This window comes from Dama dama, chromosome 9 (genome assembly GCF_033118175.1).
Source record: "Dama dama isolate Ldn47 chromosome 9, ASM3311817v1, whole genome shotgun sequence".
Classification (NCBI taxonomy): domain Eukaryota; kingdom Metazoa; phylum Chordata; class Mammalia; order Artiodactyla; family Cervidae; genus Dama; species Dama dama.
This window is the reverse complement of record NC_083689.1, coordinates 59,912,462-59,924,552: the sequence shown is the minus strand read 5'-3', so window position 1 is coordinate 59,924,552 and position 12,091 is coordinate 59,912,462. Positions and strand designations below refer to the sequence as shown.

The following is a 12,091-nucleotide window of genomic DNA, read 5'->3' as shown; positions in this document are numbered from 1 at the left end:
TGGTAAAATAATTTTAGATGAGAGTTCTGAGTGCTACTGAGAGTAATGAAGGCAAAGACGTTAATCAGAAGGCATCTGGGCAAGTATCTGAATGTAAATGATTTAGTAAGTTATGCAAACACCTGGGGGAAGGACACTTCAGGAAGAGGGACTAGTTAAGTACCAGAATATTCCAGTACTGGCCAAGGCATATCAGTGTCAGTGTAGCTAGAATAAATGAACATAAGTCTTGAGAAGTATGCAGAGATGAGTATATAGAAAATCTTACAGGCCATGAAAATTTTATTCTAACTAAAATAGTAAGCAGTGCCAATTTTTCAAGCAACAGAATACTGCCTTAATTTGTCATTTAAATTTTAAGATCAGTCTGCCTGCTGTGTGGAAAGAGAACTTGACTACAGAAGACAGAAAGAATGGAGGAGGCAAGGAGTTCAATTAGGCGCCACAATCAGAGTATTTTGAATTAGGGTTTAGTGAGGGAAATGGTAAATAAGGGGTTGGATTTAGAAAAGGTTTTGGAGGTAGACTGTGCTGATAAGACTTGAAATGCACAGTGGGGAAAGTAAAAAATCAAGGCTAATTTACAGGTTCTGATAGGGCCATCAACTGAGTGAAAATGAGACCATCACACATGAAGAGTTTAAAATAAAAAAATTATTGTGCACGAAATACAGGTGCAAATACATATGGAAAGTCATGTCTTCCTATTATGAGTCTCAAATACATTTCTGACACAGTGTAAACGTCCTCTTTTCATAAAACGTCTATAATCAGAACTAAATTATTCCAACCATTAAATTACAAATATGGAAGATGGACACTACTACCAAATGAAACTGTTTACCTCAACAGCACTATAGCAAGTGGTTCAACATACTCAACGTTTTACACAGATCAGTGTCAGGGTGGTCCAGGTAATTCAGAAACTATAGAAAGTATTGCAGTGTGCAATATTTCAGAGGAAGCATTCACTGAGATATATGTCACTGAATCACAATGGGAATAAACAGCAGCTCGGTAATAAGGCAACTCTAGTTCTTATAATTCTAGTTCAGCAGAGACCTGAAGCGTCCATTAGGTTTATTATGAAAAGACATCCTAACAGTTGCCACTGAAGAGATGTGTGTGTAGAGGGTGTGAGATAAAAACCTGCTGCTGCTGCTAAGTCACTTCAGTCTTGTCTATCTACAACACAGATACATACAGATGCATATGCTGACACACCACAGTTGGGAAGGGTCAAATGTCAAACACTGGAACTATCAGTTGGGAAGAATTGTAGGCAAGTTTTATTCCTTTCTCCTCCTCTGTATTTTGCTATCTTGCTACCTTAAATTTGCATCATTTGCCCAATAAAAATTAATAAATGTACAAGAGTTGATTTTGAAACCTTGGTATAACATCAGTATACATGAAACGTAAGGACAAAATGTTCATGAGGCAAAAGCCATGTCCATAATGGCAAAAATATCCAAGTATTTCTGAGGCAGAAATGATGACACAGAGGGTCACTAAGGTATGAAACGGTTCAATTTAAAAGTTATGCTGGCAAGGGATATACATTTCTTACTGTTATTTTCATTTTACCTGTTTTCTCTCTTTAGGATTGAGCAATAAGTACCGAGGATCAAAAACTATCTTGTGCAACTCCTTCTCCCATGTTGAAAAAGCAGACACCTTTAAAATAAAAAAATGTATTGCCTCATAAATTAAGTTGGCTCTAAAAACTGAAAGGTCATATAATTTTGCTTGAAATCTATGGGACGTCTACTTAAAAAGGACACATAATAAAAACCATACTGCAGTTTCCATCACTAATAAATGACAAGCAGTGGGAGGCTAGGCAAAAGCAAATTTCCACACTAATTGGCTCTGAACATTTCTATATTATATAGAAATAACACACTTAATTACTCATTAAAATAACCACTACTGTGTGACATTTTAAAAATCAGTACATCAGAAAAAGCCTTGAAGATTTGCATTTTGATTTCCCAAGCTTGCTCTAATCTTGTGAACAATGTTGTGGTATAAAGTTGAACAATTTTACTTACTCAAATGAATCTGTGAATATAATCAAAAGGTTGAAATCCCTTCTCAATTAAGCTTCATTAATAGTAATATCATAAAGTACCAGTACTCCTTTAACCAAAAGCCATTCTGTAGATATTAAAAGAATCACATTTACCTTACCTATCCCGAGTTGTCCGCCATTCTGTAATGTTAATACTCGTCATATTACTCACCAAAATTTAATGACCCAATAAATGTTAAATGTTATTTGTACTTAAAAGGATAATAAAATGGCATTTAGTTAAAACATAATATAATTAGCCAAGAAAAACGCTATCTGAAAAAGAGCACAGTGATTTGACAGGCTTCCCTTATCCCGCCCCCACGACATGAGCACTAACCTTAGATTTGACCTTTTAGCAAGACATATTTATATTACTTATACAAAACAGAAATATCTCCCCCAAAGATTGTTTTCTGACCCCTCTCTCTAGCAGCATGTCCTTGAACTGCTTCATTCGGGCCTCCAGAGGGACAATGGCCCTTTCTCGGGCAGCTTTAATTTCAGCTTCCATGGCAGCTTCTTTCTCTGAATCAATGTCTTTATTATCGTCTCTCCTATAAAAAAGAAAATACAGGCATCAACTGACAAAATATTAATAAATAATCTTACTAAAATCTTAAAATCACTGGAATATTCAAGACTCACTACTGAGAATATTTTTGGCAAAAACAAATTATACTGAGCTTTTCAAATCAACTCTAAGGGATAAGCAACTTTCATTATAATAATAAAGTTACAATGAGCTTCTAATGATGTTACAGTGGCTACATTGTTAGGAAAGAAAAATACCTTTAATATGCTGTCTCTCCCTGATACTACTTGATACACCAAATAAACAACCTTACTTAAAAACAAAACTTATCCAATATTGCAATAAAACTCTATGTGTTAGAATCAAACAGCACAGAATATAATTTTTAGTTCTTGAAACGATATAGGAAAAACAGTATTTTCCAAAATGGTTTTACATTATAAATGCATACGATTTTTAATCTAATAAAAATTGGTAAAAGTCTTACTAATCTCAAATATTTATTTTGATAATAAAATATCTGCAAATTTGGCCAAGTGGATATGTGAGATATATACCTTACCTACCTGACATTTTTTTTTACTCACTTTCTGGGTGATAAGTTGAGATTTAAGTTGAAGGACAGGTCCCAGAGAGCAACATAGGCCCCGGAGTAGTTAGGTGGAATTAGAACTGTTCATCAATGACTAAACTACTTCTTGTTTCTCCAAAAATGCACCTCAGGGCTAAGGGCACCCCTGCTGCTGTACAGTACTCAGGAGAGTTTGTGAACATGAAATTAAGTCACCTCTCAAACATCTGCCCTATGAAGAAGGCCCATTCATGTGAATAATCAAAAAAAGTAATTCAGTAATACTCAGGTGTGTTTAAGCAGATCTTCCACCTTAAATTTGATCTGCTTTGTATACAAATAAAATTGGTTCATATTTCCTGCATAAACTTAAGGGAATTAAGAAAACAGAACATTAGGAAATTCAAAATCATGCTATATAGGCAAATGAAGGTAGCCCAGGAGATTTAAATGGAACTAAGGCTAGCCCAGATATGGTGAGAGGTATTTAGCAATTTAGGGAATGAATCAAAAATAGAAGATATAATCCGTGACCTGCAGGAACTTAGCGAGATAGTCTGTGACCTAAGATATGCACAAAACAAACAGGTAAAAGCAATTTGCCAAACAATATACCCTCTTATAATAATTTATTTAAGAACTATTTATATAAAGAGTTAAAAGACAAGAAATACAACTAATGAAAACAAATAACCTTTACAGAATTATACTAAATGAAAATGTCACAATACAAACTATCACTATCTATCTCAATAAAAGAAATAAAAGAAAAACTAAGCCAGGAAAAATAGGCTTTTAGCTTTGTACCTAAATAGAGAAGCTCGGGCAATCCACATAAAGGACTTCTTTGACATTCTCCTGATAAAAGCAGTTAAAAACCTTACAGAGTTGTCTATAAGAACAAACAATTAAAAACAACCTAAAAGTTTAACATTGTAGGAACATCCAAAATCATGGTACATAAACAGAATGAATACAGTCATTTATAATATTAAGAAAACAAATTCTTATTCTAGATTTTTAAAAGAAGACAAATTCAGTTGATTACAACTAATAAAAAATACATTTGGTCAAGAACTAAAAAGTCAACTGTAAAAATTAAAACAGCTGATGTTACTGTGGTCAATTATGAGTCACACTTTAATATCTTAATTTCTTTAACACTGTTGCCAATAAAGAAACTTTTTAAAAAAAGAAACACCCTTAACAGGGGTTGTCTTACTGATTTCTTTGCCATAATTTGGCTGCATTCAATCTGTCCTCAGATAAGGACTATGATAAACCAATCCATAATAATGTCTTCAAACTTTCCTTCTTGCTGCTAAATAATGGTCCCATGCCTCCCCCACTCATATACAAACACCTTCTACCCCACCCATTCACCCCCCATAATTAGTAACATTCATATTTTACTGCACACTGGTCAAACTAAGGCTTCCGTTTATACCACTCTCTTTCTCTCAGAGCACTTTCTAATAATAATAAGCTCAGGGGTTCCCTCTTCAACAAGTAATGACCATGGATACAAGGACTAAGTGAAGTGACAAGTATATAAAAAGAGAGAGAAGTCTGGGTCTACATTTATCAGATTTTTGGAACGGTAGCTGTTGGGGTCTACATTAGGAAGGAAACTTCTTTTTTTTATAAAATTCAGGTGTAATGAATCTCTGAAAACAATTTATCATAATAATGTCATTTGGCTTCATAATACATATTTAAATAACCAAAACTCTTCCACATCTAGAAACCGAAGGGACACCATTTCTACATCCTAAAGCAAGGCTTAGTAATAGGCCTAAAGAGAGCAATCATGACTTCTGCCTCCTAACACACCCATTACCTGTCCTAATCATGAACTGACTGCAGCAAAATCATCTTTTAAAAGGTAAAAATCTACCTAAATTACATAAACTATAAGTATTACTTACTTCCGTTTTTTGGCTTTAACAGGTTCATCTTCATTCATTTCTTCCATTAATTCTTGTTCTTCTTTAACTATAAGAAAATTTAATTTAACTGTCAGAATAAAAATAAGCAAGCAACAATTTAAATATTTAGGTATGAATCCTTCTGCTAACCACTACTGGAACGCTTGTGTCAGCAGTATTTTTTTAAAGCTGCAACTTATAGCTCACTCACTTGCACTCATAGAGAACTGCCACTTTTGGATGGACAGCATTGTCGGGGTTGGGTGCCCTGGCAAAAAAAATTTCAAAAATTATGAATAGTTATATGTACATGTTACACAATCTTTTCTTTAATAAACTTACTCAACTATTTATATATCTATAACACTTCTTTATAAAACATTAAACAAATAATGCTAATTCTACAACTCCTCTATTAATCTTCCCTTTAAATTTGATTCATTCTGAAATTTTTATTAACATAAAAATTATCAATAAATGAATATTGTATTCATTTATCAAATAAGTGAATATTTATCAAGTAAAGAATAAAACCCTTACACCTTTTGCACCAGGTAGACCAAGTTCCAATAATTTGGAAATCACAAGCAAGCAGAAAATGTTAGTACCATGTGTATATATATAATCTATGAAGATTTCTCAATTATTATAAATGATATATCAGGATTTGTTTCAACTAAAGTATTAAATGAGTCATTTATCATGCTTCTATACTACATAAAGGGTTTTTTAAAAAACATAATCCTATCAATACCATGGCAAATTATCAATAAAAAATGCAATAAAAATTAAATACAAATATTTATATTTATTATATATCTTATATATTGAAAGGCTGTCTGAGGGTAACGTGAATTAAAAGATTATCTCTTAAGAAGGTGCAGGCATCTCTCTAGTCCCAGGAATAAGGTTTACTTCCCCAAATTTCATCAAGTTTAAAAGACTGCAGTTTTAGTTAACCAAATTTTAATAAACAATATTTTAAAAATACTCTGTACAGCTTGAATATTTCAAAATATGTAACACTAATCACAAAAGGTGCTAAAAGGCTCACCGAGGAGCATTGCAGTACTATTAGTAAGAATGAAGCAAGCATCAGCAGTACAACATATCCTGGACTAACTGACAACCTTGAAAAGAACAAGATGCTTTTAAGATACATATAATAAATATTTACAAACCATAATTTTATCCAAATTCTCTATTTTTTAATTATCTGAACTCAATCTAGAAGAGCAGTCTACTTTCCATTTCTCAAATATTCCTTTCCTTATATTCCTTGAAAACAGACATTTCTAAACTGCCTCATATTTTCCATAAAAAAAGCATATTAAAATCAGAGGACAAATGCTAATTTAAGACTTACTCAGTTTCTTCACCTCCTCCATCCCTTTTTTATGCGGGGGCTCCTGAATAATTTTGTCAACATCTGCCCTTCCAATCAGATCATCGGGCCGGTCCCACATAGAAAGACGGGTGGTAGGATTATAAAAGAAGACCCTCTCATCACCAGTCCAAACAACACACCTAGGAATAGTCAAGCATTTTCTCACGTTATGGAACAGATTTTATAGTTAGGTCTTTTAATGCCATCCAATCAAAGGGGGAGGTGGAAGTGGTGGGAAAGGACACATTCACATCATTATTACTTACAGGGAGCCAAACATGATTTTCAGAAAAGGCGAGGTGACTGGCTATGGGTTAAGTAAAATACCAACTCAACATACTAACAGAAAACTAGGAAAAGCAAAACATTCATGATCAGAATTTAGAGTGCTCAGGAACATGTCTGGCACACTCAATGTTAACCTATCACAAAAGATGAGCCTAATAGCAAATAATAATGCTATTAAACAGTTCTAAAGCTAAAGAACATACCACAGCATCTGACCTATTACATAATACTATTTCTTACCAAACCAGACAGACTACAAACTCAAATGCAATTATTTATGAAGCTTTTAATAACTGACTATATCAAGTATCTAAAAATAAAAGCACCTATTGTGCTATGGCACTGTAACCCAGTACAACCCACTGTTCCTATTAATTACAACTAGAAACTCAGCAACAATAAGGAAAGAAACAAGTACCTAAGAACTCTCTAAGGTTTAAAAAAAAAAAAGAAACACAGCTATGGAGTCAAAATTTAGAGAAGCAAGGGTATAAATTTCTCCTCCCTCAAACCTCTGCTGAGGCCCCCGGCTGCACAGTAATAGTAGCACAGGCAGCTAAAACTTCTCTTCGTTTTTCTCTGATTTCTCTTAAGCAGGTCTTTATGACCAGATAATCAAAGTTAACCAACAGCTGCCAAGCTCAAGGTGACCTAGATGTTAAAATTAATCAGACAAAGTCTCTATTGTTGAAATAATCAAACACTTTACAGCAGCAATTATAATTACACTTAATGAGATAAAGAAAAACAAAACAAAGATAAGCCAAAACTTGAAAGAAGACAGAGGTTCTCAGCAGAGAAACTGTTAAAAAAGAAAACAAAAAAAAGAATGGTGTTTCAGGAACCTATGGGACTATATCAAAATGCCTGACAGACACGTCTGGGCAGAAAAAATCTAAAGACAAAATGGCCCAAAGATATCTCCAAATTTGGTAGATGACATAAATACTAAGGAAGTTCAGTGAACCCCAAACAGGATAAACTTCTAGAAAATCATTTTTAGACACAACATAAACAGATGGAAATCGAATATAAAGAAAAATCCTTGAGAGCAGCTAAAAAAAAGTACGGCAGAAAACAAATAGGGAAACTAGGCCAGGGACTGTGGATTTCCTACCAGAAACCAGAGAGGCAAAAATACATAAAAACAACATCATTAAAGTCCAGGAAAAAAGGAAATGCCAACCTAGAATCCCATATAGAGCAAAAACATCCTTCAGGAACAAAGGAAAAGAAGATATCCTCAATGAAGGGAAACCAAGAGGTTTCATTTCTATCAGAATTGTCCTGTAAGAAAGTTTTTCAGGCTGAAAGGAAGTGATACCTAAAAAAATACCAAACAAACAAATAAAAAAGCACCTGGATCCTTAGTAATGAAGGGAAAAAAACAGAAATGGTAAGTATCAAAGATTTTTTCCTCTTAAGTTCTTCAAAATATGTATGAAAAATTATGAACAACGCATGTTGGGGTTTTCAACGCATGTAATAGTAATACATATGACAATTGTAACATAAAGGTCAGTAGGTACAAGGTTAAAAAACAACCTATATGATAACAAGGGTCCCACATTTTACGTGAAGTGCTACAATAATAAGTAGGCTATGATAGTTAAGTGGGTATATTATAATAAAAGAAAATCTAAAAATTAATGCAAAGAGGTATCACCCGAAAGCCAAGAGATAAATTATTAAATGCTAGAAAATGTTCAAATAATTAAAATAAAGGGAGTAAAGGGCGAATGGAGGAACAAAAATAGAGAAGACAGAAAACAAATAATAGATTTAAATCCAACCAAAAGTTACATTCATGTTAACAGTCTAAACATTCCAAAGTGAATAAAAACACAAGACACTACTATAAGCTGTTTTAAGAAACTTTAAACATAAAATTATAGAAAGCTTTAAAGTAAATGGATGGAAAAAGCACAACACAAAAGGTATTATGACAGAGAAACAGAGTCTTTTCATAATGATAAAAAAAAAAGACAATCAGGAACATGTAACAACTGTAAAACATATATAATAAGCCTGTTTACAGAGCTTAAAAGTAGATGAAATAGAAAAAAAAAAAAAAAAGTAGATGAAATAGGCATTTCCACTATTATAATAGATTAACAGAACTATCTCAACAACTGCCAGACCAACCAAACCCTAAAACTAACAGTACCAAGAAAGATCACCTGGTGAACAATTGGAAAAAAAAAAAGTCTTAATGAATTTGAAAGTATCAAAACCAAAGAAAGCACATTCTCTGACCACAAGACAATTAAATCAGTACAAGTGAAATACACAGAAAAAATTGAAATTAAGGAAATGAAAAAAAAGACTTCTAAATAATATGAGTCAAGGACAAAAATTAAAAATAAATTTTATAATTAAAAATTGAATGGTAATGAAAATACAACACATCAAGATTTGTAGGCTAGTGCTAAAGTGAAGTGAAGTTGCTCAGTCGTGTCCAATCCTTTGCAACCCCATGTACTGCAGCCCACCAGGCTCCTCCGTCCATGGGATTCTCCAGGCAAGAATACTGGAATGGGTTGCCATTTCCTTCTCCAGGGGATCTTCCCAACCCAGGGATCAAACCCGGGTCTCCTGCATTGCAGGCAGACACTTTAACCTCTGAGCCACCAGGGTGCTAAAGCAGTGCTTTAAAGCAAACAACAAGAAAAGAACACTAATGACCTAAGAGTAATTTCATAATTACTAGAAAAAGAAGCTAGAAAAAGTATAAAGTAAACCCAAAGTAATCAGAAAAAAGGAAATAAGAGTGGCCCAGAGTGAAGGCACCCAACCACCCTAAAACTTGTGGTCTTTATGAAAGACCACAAAGCAGGCGAACTTCTGGCTTGATTGGTCCACAAGAGAGAACAAATCACCACTATGTGGAAAGAAAAAGCAGTATCACCACAGATCACAGACATTTAAAGGATATTAAGAGAATAATAACAACAGAAACATTCAAAGGATACTAAGAAAATAATTAGAACAAATTCAACTTACACAAAATAAGCAAATTTCCTGAAAAATACAACTTAACCAAAGACAACACAAGAAACAAAACAAAATGAATGGTCCTATAGCTATTAAAGAAGTTTAAGTTGTTACCAAAAATCTTCCCCCCCAAAAAACTCTGACCACAGATGGTTTATTTGTTAATTCTATAAAACCTTAATGAAAAAGTATTATCTTACAAACTTTTTCAGTAAATAGAGGAATAGAAATCACCAATCACCATCCAACTCATTTCTTGAAATCAGCAAAACCCTAATACCAAAATCCAACAAAAACATTACAAAGAAACTTATGGATTCACATGCCACAAGTATAGATGCAAAAATACTTAGTAAAATACTAGCAAATCAAATCCAACAATACATTAAAAAGATTAATCTACCATGATTAAGGTTTATTACAGAAATGCTTGTTAAAGTTAGTTTAACAATCAAAATTCAGAGTAATTCTCCATATTAAAAGAATGTAAGAGAAAAACTCATTTCAAAAGATGTAGATTTATGATAAAAACAGTATCAAATTTTTTAAAAACCATATAAGCTAATATTATATCTGATGTAAAAGACTGAATTTCTCCCCCTACAAGGAGAATAAGCCAGGGATGTTCATTTCTTCTACTTAGCATTGCACTGATATGATAGTCCTAGCAACAAGAAAAGAAAAAGAAAATACATTAAAAATCAGAAAATAAGAAACGTGCTCCCATCTGCAGGTGATAGAGTTCTTCATGAAGAAAATCCCAGAGAAATCTACAAAACTATAATAGATGAATTTAGCAAGATTCTAGTCTAAAAAATACCCAAAACCTTATCACACAAAAGTTTTATATTTTTATGGGATCAAATTTAATTATCTTTTTATTTACAGCTTCTAGGTTTTCTGTCTTACTTAGGAAGCATCTCCGTTCCCTCTCCAAAACTGCAATTACATGGTCCTAATGTTTTTATAGTTCATCTGAATACCTGAAAGATAACTTGTCCAAATTATCTTCCAAGTTTTATCAATGAAGGAATGTATCAACAGTGTAACTTTAATTCCCTAATTATTTTCTATTTCTTATAAGATAGGTAACCGTAACTTTCAACTGTTCAGCTAACCAAGCATGCTACTTCATTTGGATAATCAAATTTTATTAGTTTATTTCTTGGTATCCTTACATGCTGCTCTTCAAATTACGATTTCTTAAGAGATAAGCTAAGAAATTACATGTAAATTATGAAGTTTCATGTTTTCCTTAATTACACTGGAATTTTTTTTCTTGGTATTTCAGAGCATCGGTTTGGCTTTATTTTACTTTTTTTTAATAAAGAAGGATCAAAAATTATAAATTTTCTAGGTTCAGTAAACTTTAGTTTCTGGTTCTAATAAAGTTTTTAATGTTTTGACAAAACAAAAGTCTTTAAGGTCATGGAGACTTGTAACTTTTCCAATTGCTTACTAAGACTGCATCACAAAGATTTAGTGTGCCATAAAGGCAGAGGAACCAGAGATCAAATTGCCAACATCTGTTGGATCAGAGAAAAAGCAAGAGAATTCCAGAAAAACACCTACTTCTGCTTCTGCTTGACTACGCTAAAGCCTTTGACTATGTGGATCACAATAAACTGTGGAAAATTCTCAAAGAAATAGGAATACCAGACCACCTTATATGCCTCCTGAGAAACCTGTGTGCAGGTCAAGAAGCAACAGTTAGAACTGGACATGGAATAACAGACTGGTTCCAAACTGGGAAAGGAGAATGTCCAGGCTGTATACAGTCACCCTGCTTATTTAATTTATATGCAGAGTACATCATGAGAGATGTTGGACTAGATGAAACACAAGCTGGGATTAATACCGCTGGGAGAAATATCAATAACCTCAGATATGCAGATGACACCACCTTTATGGCAGAAAAGTTTGAGGAACTAAAGAGCCTCTTGATGAAAGTGCAAGAGGAGAGTGAAAAACTTGGGTTAAAACTCAGCATTCAAAAAATGAAGATCATGGCATCCGGTCCCATTACTTCATGGCAAATAGATGGGGAAATAATGGAATGAGTGAGAGACGTTATTTTTGGGGGCCCCCAAATCCCTGTAGATGGTGACAGCAGCCATGAAATTAAGACGCTTGTTCCTTGGGAGAAAACTATGACAAACCTAGACAGCCTAATAAAAAGCAGAGACAATACTTTGCCAACAAAGGTCCATCTAGTCAAAGCTGATTTTTCCAGTAGTCATGTATGAAAGTTAGAGCAGGACCATAAACAAAGCTGAGTGCTGAAGAATTGCTGCTTTTGAACTGTGGTGTTGGA

At 33.5% G+C, this 12,091-nt stretch overlaps 1 protein-coding gene across 14 annotated transcripts in view; it reads right to left on the bottom strand.

Annotated features, from left to right (window-relative positions):
- TCERG1 (transcription elongation regulator 1) overlaps positions 1-12,091 on the bottom strand; it is a 52,416-nt gene that overhangs the window by 15,463 nt on the left and 24,862 nt on the right. For 9 of the 14 annotated variants that reach the window (XR_009694194.1, XM_061151646.1, XM_061151647.1 and 6 more), the window contains 6 exons: positions 6,475-6,635; positions 5,320-5,376; positions 5,109-5,175; positions 3,988-4,038; positions 2,496-2,631; positions 1,588-1,677 (listed from right to left, as the gene is read on the bottom strand). Coding sequence is in view for 13 of the 14 variants with exons in the window: in XM_061151646.1 (XP_061007629.1) it covers positions 1,588-1,677; positions 2,496-2,631; positions 3,988-4,038; positions 5,109-5,175; positions 5,320-5,376; positions 6,475-6,635 (562 nt within the window). In the remaining variant the exon portion in view is untranslated. The remainder of the gene's footprint in view (positions 1-1,587; positions 1,678-2,495; positions 2,632-3,987; positions 4,039-5,108; positions 5,176-5,319; positions 5,377-6,474; positions 6,636-12,091) is intronic. The other 5 variants (XM_061151648.1, XM_061151653.1, XM_061151657.1 and 2 more) reach the window with 1 other exon arrangement.